Source organism: Somniosus microcephalus, chromosome 3 (genome assembly GCF_052327205.1).
Source record: "Somniosus microcephalus isolate GS21.2 chromosome 3, FLI_Smic_1.0, whole genome shotgun sequence".
NCBI classification, from domain to species: domain Eukaryota; kingdom Metazoa; phylum Chordata; class Chondrichthyes; order Squaliformes; family Somniosidae; genus Somniosus; species Somniosus microcephalus.
In genome coordinates, this window is record NC_140989.1 from 261,540,736 (window position 1) to 261,559,681 (window position 18,946).

General features: G+C 39.7%; 1 protein-coding gene across 3 annotated transcripts in view; it reads left to right on the forward strand.

The window, feature by feature from the left end:
- Positions 1 to 6,178, forward strand: part of crb1 (crumbs cell polarity complex component 1) — a 176,560-nt gene extending 170,382 nt beyond the window's left edge. Inside the window, exons 2-3 of one of the 3 annotated variants that reach the window (XM_085982399.1) lie at positions 4,494 to 4,546; positions 5,858 to 6,178. In XM_085982399.1, the coding sequence (XP_085838525.1) occupies positions 4,494 to 4,546; positions 5,858 to 6,079 (275 nt within the window). In that variant the 3' untranslated portion in view covers positions 6,080 to 6,178. Of the gene's footprint in view, positions 1 to 4,493 lie in introns of all 3 variants that reach the window. The other 2 variants (XM_085982398.1, XM_085982396.1) reach the window with 2 other exon arrangements.
- Positions 6,179 to 18,946: the final 12,768 nt, after the last annotated feature.

The following is an 18,946-nucleotide window of genomic DNA, read 5'->3' on the forward strand; positions in this document are numbered from 1 at the left end:
GAGTCGGGATAAATGGGTCATTTTCCAGTTGGCAAACGGTAACTAGTGGGATGCCACAGGGATCAGTGCTGGGGCCTGAATTATTTACAATCTACATTAATGACTTGGATGAAGGGACCGAGTGTAATGTAGCCAAGTTTGCGGATGATACAAAGATGGGTGGGAAAGCAAGTTGTGCAGAGGACTCAAAGAATCTGCAAAGGGATATAGACAGGCTAAGTGAGTGGGCAAACATTTGGCTGATGGAGTATAATGTGGGAAAGTGCGAGGTTATCCACTTTGGCAGGAAAAATAAAAAAGCAAACTATATTATTTAAATGGAAAGAGATCACAAAATGCTACAGTTCAGAGGGACCTGGGGGTCATTGTGCATGAAACACAAAAAGTTAGCATGCAGGTACAGCAAGTAATCAAAAAGGCAAATGGAGTGTTGGCCTTTATTTCAAGAGGGTTGGAGTATAAAAGCAGGGAAGTCCTGCTACAACTGTACAGGGTATTGGTGAGACCACAGCTTGAGTACTGCGTACAGTTTTGGTCTCTTTATTTAAGAAAGGATATACTTGCATTGGAGGCAGTTCAGAGACGATCCACTTGGTTAATTCCAGAGATGAGGGGGTTGACTTATGAGGAAAGGTTGAGCAGGCTGAGCCTATACTCATTGGAATTTAGAAGAATGAGAGGTGATCTTATTGAAACATAAGATACTGAGGGGGCTCGACAAGGTAGATGCAGAGAGGATGTTTCCCCTCGTGCGGAAATCTAGAACTCGGGGGCACAGTTTCAGAATAAAGGGGCGCCCTTTTAGAACTGAGATGAGGAGGAATTTCTTCTCTGAGGGTCGTAAATCAGTGGAATTCTCTGCCCGAAAGAGCTGTGGAGGCTGGGTCATTAAATACATTTAAGTTGGAGATAGACACATTTTTGCAAGATAAGGGAGTGAAGGGTTATGGGGAGTGGGCTGGGAAGTGGCTTTGAGCCCAAGATCAGCCATGATCTTATTGAATGGCGGAGCAGACTTGAGGGGCCAACTGGCCTATTCCTACTCCTATTTCTTATGTTCTTATAATAGTGCAGTCAAAATGCTAACTGATTAACCCAAGGATTAAGATATATAAAATAATGCTAAATTATTAAGAAATTCATGCACATTGGGAACTGGTGGTTTATTGAAAGTAAATCACTCATTTGCAGCAACATAACTCACAAGGCTTGTGGACTTCCTATACACCATCAGTCTCTAGTATATGTCCTCCATGAAACATCAAAACAGTTTTTAGGCATCTCTATGCACCCACTGAAATGTTCAGGAAACGTAAGGACAAGGATCTGTGCCACTTACTAATCTCCGATTGAGGGAGATTGGTCTCCACATTGGAAAGATATGTTCGTCACAAGTGTAGTAAAAGTGCATGAAACAGGCCCTTGTGTAACCTGTAACTGAGAGTTAAAACATTAACAGCACATCAAAGAAAGCCAAATAAAAAGGAGAGGCAATAGGAAGATTCCCTGAAAGTTTAAAGGAAATGAATCATTCATTCATCTTAATGCTGTGCAACACCCACTCAAGCTATATATGGAGAACTCTTAACAGGCAAAATAAAAAAAGTAAAGTTCTTTTATGATTAAACAAATCAAGAAAAATTTCAATGTTTTCCACTTTAACCAGAATTTAAAAAGGTACTTTACTGTATAATTTCCGGTCAAATAAGTGAAATATTCTTTAAAAAAAAATTACCTTGCAGGCCTAGAATACTTGAAGGGAGGATTTCATTTTCAATGAGTATTAGGGTAGCACACTGTCTAACAGGCATTCCGACAGACACCACATTTATATCAATTCAGGTACAGCAAAAGACATGGTAATGTGTTGCTTGCATCAGCCTGAGTACAATGTACTATGAGGAACTCTGGGACAGCCAATGACTATGCGGATGCAGCTGCCCACACTCGCTCAGCTCCTGTGTAGGCCTAGGCACAAAGGAAGGCTGGGATTATTCAACTTTTCTCTCTGAAAACATACAATTTTTGAAGGGAAAAAAATCCAAACATAGAAATTGTTGCACTGCGCTGAATCCATTTATTAACCATTCTGCCATTAATAAGTAGATCTTGGCAGGACAGCTCTTTACCCTGTTAAGTCCTAAAATAAACTATGTTTCAGCTTTCAAAAAGGGATAGTGCAATTGCTAAAAATAATCTTTGAAACACACTTAATCAGACCCATGCTGAGTAGAACATGGGAATTTCTAGACAGGGTCCGTCTAGTTTGCCGTCTACCATCCTGGTAGTTGCACGATACAGCAAAAATGAAGATGTTGATTAATCATATGATGACCTGACTGACTGAATACTGCACTTTCAGATAAAATGAAGATACACGAATACCTCAGAGTGACTGAGGGTAACCTCATGTAACAGGTTGCATCATACACATCAACCCAGCAGCTAATCCTTCAATGACAAATGCCAACACAACCAAACTAAGAAAGCTCCTTCCTTGCTCACAAAAGATCCAACTGAACATCAATAACTGACGCTCACGGCGCTGTTTCAGGAAATTGAGAATAAGATCAGTCCTTCAATAACAGTTCTGCAGTGGAGTGCAATTAATTTTAAGGTGTACTGTCTTTAAGAAAAACAATGTTTGGAAAGCTTTCTCCTGTTTATTGGAAAAGAGAAGACCCAGAAGAGGGGCTCATTCTGCTCCAACATTGTTATGTGTCACTAATGCAGTAACATATTTTGTCTTGGTTTACCTTACTGCATCGTGTGTTTTCAATGAATCAAACAAAACAGGCTTGCCAGACATTTTTCCCATGAAGATGATATTCCTTGACAAGCTTACAAAGGCAGTGGTTAGTTTCTGTAGAACTGGCTTTCTAGGATTAGATCCTGGTATTGGTCTTCTTAACACCCATGTTTAAGCTTTGTCTACACTCAGCTGTTTTGCATTAGAGGGAGCCTTGATTTGCCCATCATTATTAGTTACTTTGCTGCATGGAACTAACACTTTTGTTCTGCATCTCAGCCTCTGCAGTCTTAGAGCAAGTTATGCCCCTATTGTAGGTCAGCTATACTTGAGCTCCTACAAAATAACGTGAATTGTATCAGTTCAGCTTTTTGCACCAGGTATTAGACCAATTGGAGATATTTTCAAACCATTTGGCTTTCCCATTGGCTGCAGTTGTAACTGATGTCAGGCCAGCATTATAAGCTAAGTTTGAAAAGACACCACTTAGTTCACTCGGCCACCTTCGGGTTTCTAATATTAGTAAAGAGTTGGCAACCGCATTAGCTTTTCTTCAGTATTAGAATTTCACCAGCAGCTGAGGACCAATGAAGAGTTGGACGTTTGGTACTAATGCATAGAGGGCAACCTTGCCTGACTAGGGGGCGGGGGCAGTAGATTAGGCTGACCATACATCCCCATTTTCCAGGGACAGTCCCCGGATTAGGTACCGTGTCCCTGGGCAAACACCGTCTCCGGAAGTGTCCCCGGTTCAGGAAACTCATCCCCGAATACAGCCATATTCATTGGCCCACTGGTCGGCAGGAGTTGGGTAAACACGAATGTTCAGAAACCCAGGGGGGAGCTTCTCGTCCTATTCACACCCGGTTTGAGCTCAGGAACGGAATCCAGGAGCCGGTTGAATGGAGGCGATGATGACAGCCCCGACTTCCCACAATGCAGCGTGGTGGAGAATCGGCTCCAATTATAGCTCGAGCTGCCTTGCACTCTGGGAGATTGAGTCACCTGACCCCATGTTTTGGCCAATAGTGACTGGCCGGAGGGCGGAACCTTTAAAGTGTGCGGGAGAAGCCAAAGGCGCAGTGTGAGCTGGTGAGTGAGTGGATTTATTTTACCTCACAGCTCAGTAAGGAGCATTGTGTTGTTTTTTAAGGAATAAGGCAAGCTCTAAATTATCCCACCGGAAAGAGGATTCTGAAACCTTCTGAGACAGAGGGTGTTTCACACATTATATGGAAAATCTCAGTCTATTTGGAACAGATTTAAAATTGAGAAATTAAAAGTTAGGATATTCGGGGACGAGTATAGCTGGTACAGCACTATTACCAGAACAAAAGCAAGATTCAAGATTCGGTGTAAAGTGAAAATGGTGTTGTCTCTACGTGTGTTCCACTAGCAGAAGTTCATCTTGCCGGCCTTCTTGAAAAGCGTCCTGGCTACTTTGCTGTGCTCCCACCCTGTGTGTCCCCGCATTCACTTTAGAAAATATGGTCACCCTACAGTAGACCACTCTGGTTCACACACTTTCATTGTAAATGCAGGTATCTGCTACATCGGCGAAGCTCACTTCAGGGGTTAGCAGCCGCTCACTGGCGCAGAAGCATTTTAAATTATTTACTGGGTAATCCTTCACTTTGACAGAGAAAAGTTGGTGATTTGTGTTTAGTATTGGGTAGATTTGTAACAAGTTACAAATTTTCAACATTTCAGTACCGTCTTCATGTTAGTGTTGGTTCCTTTACAGCGGTGAATGTAACAGATCCTACACAATCAACAAATGCTGATAGCACATCATCTGTAAGTTGATAGATTTAACTTGACCTAATGTTAATATAGACTATGGTTTCAGTCTAACTCAACTTTTAAGGTACAATTCACAAAGGATTTAGTAAAAACTGCTTCTGTAACACCACAGTTTCATCTTTGAAATCTCAATTGATCTTCCAATTATCACTAATAGGATACTGTTAGATTAATACCATGATCAATGCTGCAGCTATTAAGAATCCTTTTCAATTAAAATGAAGACAAATTAGTGCAATTATATGCATTATCCTGGTAATGCATCCATGTAGAAGTGCCACTTGAGAGAACCCAACTGCAGTTTCGAAACCTTTCGTGCTTTTGTTGTGGAAATGCTTCTGATATAGAAGGGCATGGTTTTCAATAACAAGCATTGAATTAGATACAAAAATTAATAATTCATTATGCATGAAATATTACATTAGGCTTTAATCTAGAACTAGTCCATTGTGTGATCAGTGTTACATAACTGTGGAAGCCTGGGTCAGATGCATACAGATAAGGCAGTGAAGTTGTAGTAGTCCAGCAGATCTAGTGATAAAACAGTGGACGCCATTGCTGCTGACCTGGGCTCAAATTCTAACCTCAGTTGGCCTTTCATCTCAGCTAACCCCCCAAATAAAGAGTTTCAGCAGTTCTCAACCAGACCACCTTGTGGTTAGTGGAGTGGCCCCAATCTCAGGGGAAGGGTCGTATTGCAGCCTGGATAGCATGCCCATCAGCTGGTATGCAGTAGATGTTGTGCTGAAAGTGGACATGGGGCGAGTCCACATTAGACCACCATCTCACCACTCTCTCACGTAAGAAAACAACAGGAAGGCAGTTGAAATGAGGATGTAAAAGTGAATTTTTATTTTAAACAACAGGGAAGTTGTATGTATTTATAAAAGATGTAAGTTTTAAGAAGTATACATGTAGTTGAGGGCAGTGGAAACACATGACCTGGTGGCATTGTAGTCATTGAATTATCCAGCACAGAAGGCAGCTATTCGGCCCATCGTGCCTGTGCCGGCTCTTTGAAAGAGCTATCCAATTAATCTCACTCCCCTGCTCTTTCCCCATAACCTTGCAAATTTTTCCTTTTCAAGTATTTATCCAGTTCCCTTTTGAAAGGTACTATTGAATCTGCTTCCACCGCCCTTTCAGGCAATACATTCCAGATCATCATAATTTGCTGCGTAAAAAATAAGCAAACTGAAAAAAATGAATCAAGTTGGGCTTTTAACTCATAGGCACTGGCTAGATTAAAATATGTCCCATTTGTGTGAGGCTTTCTAATAATAAAAATGCGAATTATTTTCACAGACAAATCCGCCACCAAACAAAGTAAACATAGCAGCCATTGTGGCTCCCTGTGTGATTGGTGGGGTGATAGTTCTAGCTATCATTCTGACTTTTCTAATTCTAAAACTGCGTGAGAAACGTCAGACTGAAGGGAACTACAGCCCAAGCAACCAGGAGCAGACTGGATCTCGGATGGAAATGAACAATACCCTTAAACTGCCGCCAGAAGAGCGCCTTATCTGATATGTTCAGGCTCTGGGACGCACAAGACTTGGGGTGTTATGGTGGAAGGAGTAGGAGAAGTCAACAGATTCCAGGTATTCCCCCTGTTACTCAACAAGTTAGGAGGAAGAGTAACGTCACGAAGCTGTGCAACTCCAAGTGTATGTGTGTGCACGTGTTTTCTTTAAACCACGGCAGCTTCAAAGCTAACCCTGTGTGGGTTATCCTTAAACTGTTTAACCGTTTTGACTCTTGTCGACAGGATGTGGAAACCTGGACCTCAGAGATTCTGCTGTATATTGGGTTGGTCACCGTGGCGTTGTTGCTCCTTTTCTTTCTAGTCCTCACTGCCTCCGTTGTGACCCTGAATAAAAGAGCAACGCACGGGGCGTACAGCCCAAGCCAGCAGGAGAAGGAGGGATCGCGGGTGGAGATGTGGAACATGGTGCACCCACCCCAGGTGGAGAGACTTATCTGAATGAACCCTGAAGCTTGGCAAATCGTTTCTACGTATGGTGGTATATCATTGCTGTATGTACAGGCCGAGGATGCCATCCTATTCAGCGTGCCACAAGGAATGCTTTAGCTCGGATTGAAAGTTTTTAAAAGTGTAGTTTAAATCAATTGATTTGCCAAGTTGTTGCCTGAACAGTCCGAAATACCATTAAAAAATTGCTCCATTTTAATTCTCCCTTTCCGCAAAACTGTCAACAGAAAATGATTTACAATACAAGTATGTAATTCACGTTCTGAATATAGAACACGCACAAATACAGGAAGAAGATAAACCATTCAACTATACAGAGATGGATGGCCCTAGCTTGGAGGTTTCAGAAAAGGTAAAATGCCCATGTAACTCCTCCTCTTCATTTAGGGAGCACTTTTAAATAAAAACAAGATCATAGGCAATGGAGCTTTGAACTCCTCCCTGTGAAATATGGCAATAGAACCAATTGTTTATAAACATAGGAATAGTGCTAATAACTCTTATCCTTCCTTCTGTGATAGTGGCTTGGAGTTTGCGCTATGTTGCGATTTTTTTTCAGCACAAAAGATTGCGGAATTTCAAGCGCAGCTTATGTCCAGCGCAAATCAAGTTGCCGTGATCTTTTGCACTAGTTTAAAAAACATTGCGCTAGAAGCTGACAGACTTTAAGTTTGGCGATAGGCAAATGAGTTTGAGCAGAAACTTGGAAAAAAAAAACACGTCTCAAAACTAGCACAATTTTGGGCACAATTTGCACCCGGATTGCCGATTGCGCCCAAAGTGGAAACTCTACCCCAGTGTCTTTACTTCTGCACAATTCTAATCTTTAGTTTTGTAAACTGCTGAATCTAAACAAACTACAAGTACCATTTCTTGCTCATTATCACAACAAAGCAGTACACCGTAACCAATATATTTCAGCTGGACAAAATATCAGTCTCTTTATGTATGACTGTCTTTCCTAATGTGACCCAGTTATGTCACAAAGTTTCTAACACATGGCTAATGGCAGTTCTGGTCACCACCAGGACCTAGAGCGACCACCTTAACCCTTTCCTTCTTTGGGAGACTCTGCTCACCAAAAGAAGTCAAACCCTTCCTTTTCTAATGAAGACAGAGGTGAAGCTCGGACAGAGTTTAATCCCGAGCCACAATTTTAATCCAAGCCGCCCGGCAGGAGCATTCCATGGAGCATAAAGTCGGGTGGGGTGTAAAACAGGCGTCCGACACCAACCCACCCTTTTTTCGCCGAGCCTCAGGTTAAAACCAGGGCTCTAGTCTCTTAAAAGAGATGGGAAAACTTCTTGCTTAAATATTTTTACTAACAATATTACAAAGTAACTATGCCCAGAGAAGGTATTTTTTGAATCTGATGAAATAAACTGTTCTAGTTACGCAAACTATTTCATTAGTTTCAAACTAATTCTTTAAAGAAATCAAAGCTCGGTTAATATTATAGGAATAAAGCTTTTGTGAAGTGAAGGGTTTCTACCTGGAATGTTAATCCAGATTTTCTCTTTTCAGATGCTGTTTATTTCCAGCATTTTCTGTTCTTATTTCAGATTCCTAGTGTTTACCATTAGTCATTCTTTTTAACTCTGAATTTTTACTGACACCAGTTTTAACCTATATTGGGACAGATCTGAAGAAAAGTACAATTAATAGGGCAAAAAGGAAATTGCTGTCTAATGAATGGAATGAGGATAATTTTTGCCAGATTATGTATTTTAAACATGTATTTTCAAAATCTCCTCTCACCACTTTACCTCTTTCTGTACTGAATATACATTTCAAATTAAATATATGTTAATCATAACACAAACAAAATAAATATTTTCAGTACTCGACTAATGTTAGCATTATACAGAAAATCAGTTAAAGAATGTTTATCAATTGCTAATATTTTCTGATTTGGATTTTTTTAAATGTTATTTTCTACTCTTATGCTGAAATGTTATTGTCGTTCTCAAAGGGTTAAAGGTCAACTGCCCACACTCAGATTTTTTCAGCAGCAGCAGATGTTGGTGATAGTAAATGCCAAGAACAAATGAACATGGAGCGTGGGATCAATGTATCAATTAGAGTGTATATATTTAGAGTATAATAGAGTCATTTATAGTCAGGATTAATTCCAAAGGTGCGTGTCTGTGTAAGTTTGACTGCCATTGCCTCAGAGTGAGAAGGCAACAGTGCTGATGGTATAACACAGCTATTAAAACAAATAACAAGGCAAAACTAACTAATGATGTATAGCAGTCAAATATGATTTCCAACTTGTGCAAATTACATAGAATTTTACAGCACAGAAACAGGCCATTCAGCCCAAAATGTCTGTGCCAGAGGCTATGCTCCACACGAGCCTCCTCTCACTCTCCTTCATCTCACCCCATCGACATATCCTTCTATTCCTTTCTCCCTCATGTACTTATCTAGCTTTCCCTTAAATGCATCTGTGCTATTCGCCTCAACCACTCCATGTGGTAGTGAGTTCCACATTCTCAACACTCTGAATGAAGAAGTTTCTCCGGAATTCCCTGTTGGATTTGCTGTTACTATTTTATATTTATAACCCCCTACTTTTGGACAACCCCACAAGTGGAAACATCTTCTCTACGTCTACCCTATTGAACCCCTTCATAATTTTAAAGACCCCTATTAGGTCACCTCTCAGTCTTCTCTTTTCCAGGGAAAAGAGCCCCAACCAGTTCAGTCTTTCCTGATAGTATGTCCTCTCAATTCTTTTGGCTAAATTGACAATCTCACTCAAGGGGACCACAAGCATGGCTGGTGTGAGAACTGGAATTGTCCACCTGGAAACATCAGAGGAGAGGGTGAAGAGAGAGCACTCTACTGAGTTTGGGCCAGAGCAGAGGAATTGTTACTCAGCATCTAGCTTTTCTGTACGTGAGCTGGGGGTGTTTGATGTTGACATTGGGAGATAAAAGTGAAAAAGTCTTCCATTTACTAAACACAAAAGAAAAAAAATCATAAAGTTGAAATTTTAGAAGTATGCAGTGGACGCACCTACATATTTGTTTGACATGAATTCAAGAGTATTTAGGGTACTGCAAACTAAATGTAACATGGGCCACAAAGAAAATGAAACTAGACAGTGAGCAAGTCTTGATCCTGAATGATAGTACTCACAACAGCCATAAAATCAATGATGCCATCTATTTTGTCACAAGATTTTGTTCTTCAGATATAAATAGGCTAATTTAAAAGGTTATAATCTTGTGAATTAATTCAAAGAATTAGCACATTTTTGGAGAGGACCATGTTCTTGACAAAATGCTTGGCAAACCTTTATTAATCAAAGGATGATGAAATTATGTAAATCGTGTTGACGTGCACCATCGTGTCACTTGTGGGTGACATTGTGACCAAAATGATATACAACTTTTTGACGACTTGGCCTCTGCAAATAAAAAGGTATTTGACAAATGTTTTCTAAAGATAGTGGAATATAAACAGAAAATGCTGGAAACACTCAGGTGGTCAGGCAGCATCTGTGGAGAGATGGTTCTTTAACAAAACAACTCTCTTGTGCTTTGTTTAAAATGAAACAGTTAAAATGTTTAGTTAAATTAACCAATTCCTTTATTTACAAGCAAGAAAAAATAGGAACTTAAAATTACGTTAAAATACATCCAAATTGTTGAATTCTATATCCTAGTGTTGGGGCAGTGTTCTCACTCCTAAAACTTTCTAAGTGCGTTAGAAAACTAGGAAATGGCAAACCTGCTTGGATTCTGGTTGTAAGTGTTAACAGTATTTTAATAAATGTACCCAACGCATTGGAATGTCACTAAAAGCTTTTTGTCTTCTGTTGTGAGCTAAGTGTTTTCAATGTATTAAGTGAAAAAGAAAAATAGCTGTATGTATTAAGTGTATGATTCCTACTTATAGCACGTTACTTGTCAGTATTACAGAGGTCACCAGTTGCCTGTGACTAAATCTGGTCAACTTAGTGTAAACAATGAACAGAAGCAATTCCCAAGGTGGGGCAGGAATAAATGAGTATACTGTAAAATCACCTTGATTTTGGATTAGTGATTGCAGACTGTTCGTTTTATATTTGTTAGCTGATCATGAATAGAAAGGCATTTATTTCCACACTGATTTTCTGAATGCATTGGATTGAAAACGTAGGCCCTGAAATGAAACTGCGGGATACTAGTGTATAAATGTTTAATGTACTAGTGTCCAAATGGTTAATGTCTATTTTAGGGGAGATATAAATCTATTAAAAAAATTATACCTATGCTAAAATAACAGGAATTTCAGATGAGCAGACTAAGTGTTCAAACAGTAGGATTCCGCTGCCATAGTTTAAAGGTAAAATATATATGTTGACTTTTTGCGCGCCTTACTGGAAGATTGTGATTGTTTTAAGTTTGGTAGCTGTGCTGTTCATTGTCAATTAGTCACATTGTTCAGATATTTTTCAGTCAAGTTAGGATTTCATTAGCCTGTGGTTATACAATTTGTATAGAAAATGAAAACAGTGGGCAACTCTTTTCAATCTTTGGCAACAATTTACCAAAGCTGCAATACTATAAAACAAGTCATTTCTTGTGGCTGTTGTTCACCAGACTGACATGTTTTTGTATTTTTACATGCTGTTCCATCAAAACTGCTCTACTGACTGATAGTAATATTGGTGTCATTTCTTCATGCATCTGGGCATAGTTTGGCACTATATTTTAACTAGTCATGCAATGTACGCAATTGAAATCAAAATCCACTATTTCCCCTAAAATGGGTGAACTTGATGAACATTATATTTTAAATAGAAATTTATACTCAACATATTTTAAACCATTCATGAATCAGTCAGATTGAAAAATGTTCAAAACCATTGTGATTTTAGGCGCCAGGCTCTTTACTCTGATCCTATGATGCAGGGATAAAATTTCACTATTCATTCACAAACATCAATCTTGGGGCAAGTCATCTGAGAGAATAGTTCAGCGGCGGATGGGTTGAAGGAGTATGAAAACATGAACATATGTTATGAGAAAATATTAATTATTTGGAAAACATTTCTACTGTGAATTTAACTGACACTTTGTGAAGTTATGGTCAGAATTAGCAGGGTGATAAATTCTATGTTTAAATGTTCATTTCTATTATACTTACAAATCTGCCATGATGAGTGTTTTCACTGTAGCAGAGAAAAAGGGAATATGAAAAGAAACAAGATTTATCTATTTATGACAGCCAGCTTCTTACTTGGGTTTTCATCTTTTTTTCTGTAGTATTATAGGGGTTGTATGGCAGTCTCTGCCCTGGGGTTACATGGTTGAATAGCACCAGCTATAGGACATAATCTTGAAGATAGATCCACTGAAATATTATTAAATTAGATGCCTTTAGTCATTTCATTTTTTTCGCTCCTAGTTTTCAGATAGAAATCTTCCGTTGTTTATGGGATGTGGGTGTCGCTGGCAAGGCTAGTATTTATTGCCCATCCCTAATTGCTCTCGAGAAGGTGGTGGTGAGCCGCCTTCTTGAACCACTGCAGTCTGTGTGGTGAAGGTACTCCCACAGTGCTGTTAGGGAGGAAGTTCCAGGGTTTTGACCCAGCGACGATATACTTTTAAGTCAGGATAGTGTGTAACTTGGAGGTGGTGTTCCCATGCGCCTGCTACCCTTGAACTCCTTTTGTTTGTTAGAAAACATTCCTTATTAGTAGCCCAAATATGTAAATCAGAAAAAGCTAGCTTCACTGACAGTATAAATTAAAGTCCTAACTCTTGATGCTTTAAATTGAAATATTAAAGTGACATCAACTCTGTTGTTACTACCAAAGACAGTTTGCATTGGGACCATCCGAATTATAAGTCCAAAGAGGATTTATTTTCAGTTTTACAAAAATTGAGAATCTAACGCAAATTCTTAATCTAGGCTGGTTGGGGGGAGGGGATTCAGAAATATACAAATCTGAAAAATTTGGATCAGATATTTTCCCAACATTTTCCTTCAAGCATGCATCATTCCAATCCTCCTCTCCCTTGTACAATACATTTTTGTACCTTGCTAGCAATTTAGAATGTTACCTAAAAGAATTTCTATGAACAAATAATTTGTTACCTAACTATACAAAATAGATAGAGCATCACAAACATTAAACAGAAAACTGATCATTTTAATCACGTGTCAATGGGAATCTCACTTCCTCTTCTGAAATAAAAAAGTTGCATCTTATAACAGTCAAAACTAAAATTTGCATAATTTGCATTAACTCTTTAAGAACTGAAAAATTGGGCTTTCAAAATGAACACTTTTCTGTCCTGGTTCGGCATGTTCTATTATTAAATAATTATAAAGTAGTGAGAAGTATACAGTACAACTGAAACACATCTTATTTTACATATTTCAGATTAAAATAAATCAAATGTTTTAGCATTTTAACATCCTTCAGTGCTTGAAGGGCTAATAACATCTACAAATTGTTTAACTATTTTGTGCTATTGTAAGTGTGGGTCTGTAAATATCTTGGTGATTTATGAAAGTGAATTGATAGTTGATTGAAAACCTTTATGTACAATGAGATCAATTGACACCAAATGGCTACTCAGATTTTCAGTTCTGTAGAGTGCCAATTCTCAACATTTCTTTTGCAAATATGTAACAATTGTGCCGAAAAACTTCTGTACATTATATTTTAGAATGTTGTTTCAACTTTGTACTTGATTTTAGAAATGAGTAGATATATATATATTACCTTTTTAAATGTAGATATTTGGTGTTTAGACCAATTAATATGAATGTATATATTGTGGAGCAAAATAAACTGTTTCTCCAGTGAATGTTCTTGCATTGCTCATTGATTTATTTGCAAGTATCTTTCATGTTTATAATGAGTAACTGTTTGAACTAACTGGCTCACACTAACAGCTTAATGCTATAAGTGGTTAAGTGCCTAAATCACAGCTTACTTTTCACAAAAAAATGTTAAATTGTACAACTATTTTATTCAGTGTCTATGACTGGTATTTTCATTATGCTAAGCATCATTTTTGGTAACAAACGGTATCTCTTACCAATAGCTGTGTGTTATTTCTCCTTCATATGAAAGACTTTTACCAGGCGCAAGAATCGTAAGTGTTTTCTGCGGGCGGAGTGTCTCCAGAAAACGGAACTCTCCACCCACAGAGGCCCTGCTCTAGCGCAGCTGGAGGATCTGTCAAGCGCATGCCTGAAACCGGCATTTCCGTTGACCCTACGGGTGAGTACTCGGCGCGTACACACCCGTAGGGACCGGAATTTCTGCCTCAATGTCCATGCAGATCCATAGCTGCTGGGTGAGGAAATGGCTTCCATTCCAACTTGTCCTGGATAAAATGGTTCAGGTAGTACATGGATGAGTTATCTTTTCCAATCCAAGATATAGAGCGGAGTATCCAAACCCACTTTAGAATAAAATAAACACTCAACAGGAAGCTATATGAGGACAAAGGGAATAGAAGGTTATGCTGTTAGATGAGGATGGGAGGAAGCTCAAGTGCAGCATAAATGTCGACATGGACTGGTTGGGCCGAATGGCCTGTTTCTGTGCCGTATATTCTATGTTAATTTATTAGTATCACTTTAGGCAAAACTACCAGTGGTTCCAAATTAAGGGTCAAACTCACCAATAGTCTGGGTGACAATTAAAACTGGAGAGGAGCATTATGGTACAGCAAATTAGAAGAAACCACACAAACTGCTGTGAGGGTTTGCAATGGAACGTGGCAATTTCTATTTCCTACTATCGTGACACATTGACTTGTTTTGGAAAACTCCCATATCAATCCAGGACACTTCAGTTAAACCGAGCACTAACTAACCTGATTTTCTAGCAGGACTCTGAAAAGCAAAGAAAGCAGGGAGGCATAAATTTAAGGATGAATCCAAGACTCTGTTACAAGGAGAGATGCTCAGAGCTGAAGTCATACTGCAGAAAAAGAGCGGTGACACAATTGAAAGCTAAACATAGGGACAGGGGTAGGCCATTCAGCCCCTTGAGGTTGTCCTGCCATTCAATTAGACTATGGCTGATCTGTATAAATGATTTGCATAAAGTGCATATTTGTAAATAAGCATTTGACTGGCAACGTGAGCACACGAGGAGACTACATTGGCTCAAAATTGAAAAGATCAAGATTTGAATTTTGTTCATATGGAACAGAAATGCAGCAAACATATTTGATGCTGTCAATTTACTCCTTTAAAAAAGAAACTGGATAGGTATTCACTTGGGAACAGGCATAAAGGTTACAAGAATAACCAGGGTGATATGATCAAATATTCCATAGGTCATCTACCATTAGTGCATATAAATTACACTTCAGCTGCCCAATGAGACTGAAAGCTGCCAAGCAGTACCCAGTTTACACTGGGTGAAATTTTAATTCTGCTGCATATAGATGTGCACACATGTCCTCTTGTAGCAGTTCAATTTTTAATGTTCAGACAGTGTGGAATGTCAACGGGCAAGTCACAGATTTCCCTAGCCTCAACGTGCTCAGGAATCTTTCCTGGCTTAATGGATGCTTCAGCAACCCCATTTGCGAAATGTTGAGAATCTTCACTACTACTAATTGTTTGACTTTTTGGATTAAAAGAAAACCTTGCTGTTTTGTAGACCTTACATCCAGACTGAAGCCTGGCTAGTGTCAGCACATTGCCTTGCTGTTCTAGTTGTGATCTTGCAAAGGATCTTGGCCCTGTTTCTCCAGTGTCCTTGACCCACTCTGTCATAGATTGGGCCAAATTCATTTAGTGCCAATGTCTCTATTACAAATGTCCGGTCTCAAGATATTCACTCAGGTTCAGTTGCACCAGTTACTTCCATAAGAGACCTAATTTCCTGTGATTTCAAGAGTACATTTGCTACCCAATATCTAATTTTAAAAAGTGTGAGATCCAGGGCCAGAATACAAAGACTCCTCATTTATGCATGGGATACTGTGATCGTGCATCTGCCATCGTGTGCATTTCTTCCATCTTTTGGAAGGCAGACAAAAAACCTGTACGATAGCAAAATACTGCAGATGCTGGAAATCCGAAATAACAGAAAATGCTGGAAAAACTCAGGTGGTCAGGCAACATCCGTGGAGAGAAATTTGAGTTGACGTTTCGGGTCGAAACCCTTTTTCAAAACTGGAAAGGAAATAAAATAGATCGAAGGCAGGTCTGCGATCGAACAAAAGAAACATTAAAAGGTATTCAAAACCAGACGAGATGGTAATAGGCCAGTGGAGACAAAAGACAGCTGAGATTAGGGTTGCAAAGGGGTGGAAAGTTTCCGGTAAATTTCCAGAAATTTTCCACGGGAAGTTTAGCTTGGGAATTTTGCCCAAAAAAGCATATGCTAGCATAATATTGTTTTTTTTGTATTTCTTTCTTTTTTTCCCCCACAGGTCCTCTCTTAATAATTAAGATTCCATCTCTGTTAGTAATTTTAAGGAATTTCTTAATCAATATATGTTTATCTTCTTACTTGACTTGTTTTAATAATTACAAGTTTTGTGTGTGACTGTGAACAAGTGTGTCCTGATTGGTTGGATGAGTGGATGAGCGATTAGCTCCCTCTATTTGTAATATTTGCATATCGAATTGTGATTGGCCTGCAGGCATCTGTAAGACTGCTATAGTTTTTTTTAAGATCCAGGTTAGGGGACCTGAGGGAAGTCATTTTGTTTTCTGCTGATGTGATGATGCAGTAAGTAAATCAGACTTTATACCAAATAAACCAGTTACTTGTTGAACTCTGTTGTCCTTCAATTTAAAATATACAAATTAATACACTATTGGTGATGTAGCATCGTGTGTGTACAGGTCATGCTTCCATCACATGGAGCATCAGCAAAAATGTACTCACCCTGTTGCAATCATGCTGATCGACCGCAGTTCGACACAGAGATGAATGCCCTTTATTTCTCTGCATAGAACAATGCCACATTTACCGTCGGATGTGTGGAAGCATTTTACCCCAGGCATTAAAGATGGAAAGACTGTGTACATGTGCAAACACTGTAGAAAGCCATATGTAAAGAATGCCACAAAGATGCAGCAGCATTTATCCAAATGCAACAACTTCACTCATATTACGTCTATTGGGTGCGCAGCTCATGGGCTTAACCTGCTCAAGGACATCATGGGTTTGAGAACCATGGAAGCACTGTACAAGAGAGCCAAGCAAGTTGTTAAGTATGTCAGGGGAAAACAGGTAGTTGCAGCAACCTACAACTCCAAGCAAATGACAAAGAACAAGAACACCACACTGAAGCTGCCCAACAACACTAGATGGGGTGGTGTTGTCATAATGTACAACAGCCTTCTGGAGGGTAAGGAGTCGCTGCAAGAAATGGCAATATCCCAGTCTGGGGATATGGAAACCACCATCAAGAAAATACTGCTGGATGATGTGTTTTGGGAGAGAGTGGTTAGCAGCCTTAAACTACTCTCACCAGTAGCATCTGCAATTGCTCAGATTGAAGGAGATGACGCTGTCTTGTCAGATGTTCTCAGGCTTTTTACTGATTTAAAAGAACAAATCAGCATTGCCCTACCCACATCCCTGCTGCTCAAAGCAGAGGAGAAGGCAATTGTTCAATTCATACAGACGCGTCAAGAAATTTGTGTCAAGCCGATTCATGCTGCAGCATACATGCTGGACCCAAAGCATGTTGGGAGACCAAAACTTTCTGGAGAACAGATCAACAGCGCTTACAGTGTGATTTCTACCCCCTCACACCATCTCAATCTGGATGTGGGCAAAGTTCTGGGAAGTCTGGCAAAGTTCTCTACCAAGCAAGGTCTTTGGAATGGGGATGGGATATGGGAATCATGCAAGCATATCAGTGCACATACCTGGTGGAAGGGACTTTGTGCATCTGAGGCCCTGTCACCTATTGCATCGGTGATACTCCAAATCCCACCTTCATCAGCGGCCTCTGAACGAAACTGGTCACTTTTTGGGAATACGCATACAAAGGTGCGCAACAGGCTGACTAACAAGAGAGTGGAGAAACTGGTGGCTATCCAGGCGAACCTACAACTTATTGAGCCAGATACAGAAGTGTCCACCACACAGCTAGACACTGACACAGAGGAGGAAATGGACACGTCAGAGCCAGAGAATCAGGAGGAGCAATGAGGAGTAGAAGAATCAGAAGACTCATGAGTAGAAGACTCAAAGGGACAAAATAAGGACAAATTACAGGCTAAATAAGCTGACGCTCTTTTTATTTTATTTTAGATGGGTCTTTTTTGTGGGGGTTCAATAAAGTTCAAAATTATAACCTAAATAAAGTTTTGAAAGCCTGTTTTTATTTGTATGGAACAGTATGTCTATTTTGAGGACAAATATAAGGGTCAGAGACAAAAACCATCAGTGTGCAAAAAAACTCAAAATTCCCATAAATTCCCATGGAAAGTTTCCTCTTTTAAAAATTCCCAGAATTTTGCAACCCTAGCTGAGATTAGGTGTGAAGTGTACTGGCAGGATAAGAGACAGCTGCCAGGTTTGTGTGGGGCGGGGGGGGGGGGAAGGAGGACCCAAAACAAAGGGGCGGAAAAAAAAGTAAAAAAGTAATAGGGGCCGAGGTTATGATCTGAAATTGTTGAACTCGATATTGAGTCCGGAAGACTGCAAAGTGCCTAATCAGAAGATGAGGTGCTGTTCCTCGAGTTTACGTTGAGCTTCCGTGGAACAATGCAAGAGGCCAAGGACGGTGAGGTCTGAGTGGGAATGGAGCGGTGAATTAAAATGACAGGCGACCGGAAGCTCGGGGTCACCCTTACGGACTGAACGGAGGTGTTCCGCAAAGCGGTCACCCAATCTGCGTTTGGTCTCCCCAATGTAGAGGAGACCACATCGTGAGCAGCGAATACAGTATACTAGAAACTGGTATACAAAAAACCTGGTTTCATTAACGTGTAATATACAAATGAACTGAATAGTTTTCACAGCGACAATTTCCTATCAATCATATCATGCAAAATAATGCATTTTGTAATTTGCCTATTCTTATGGGCATAACTCAAGTCAGCAATCTTTCAAATGTCTGGTACTCACTGCAGACAGCCTTTTCCCAGGGAGGAAGACAAAACCTTGATCTCTGACCTCTTTAGCTCTTCACATCAAGGATTGGATCGGCAAACTTCCAATCAAAGTTACATCTTAAATGAGAAACCACCCCCTTGATGTGGAAGCCATGGCAACTAGATTGTTTAACAACACGCCCTGCTGAGCACAATCAATGGAAACCATTCTTGCATTCAAGTGCAAATATGTTTGGAAAGCATTAGACAATCCCCATCGTCTCAAATTGATATAGTATATGAGAATACACAATTTTGAAAAGGCTGGTATTCTAACTAATTTGTCCTAAACAATATTCCAGATA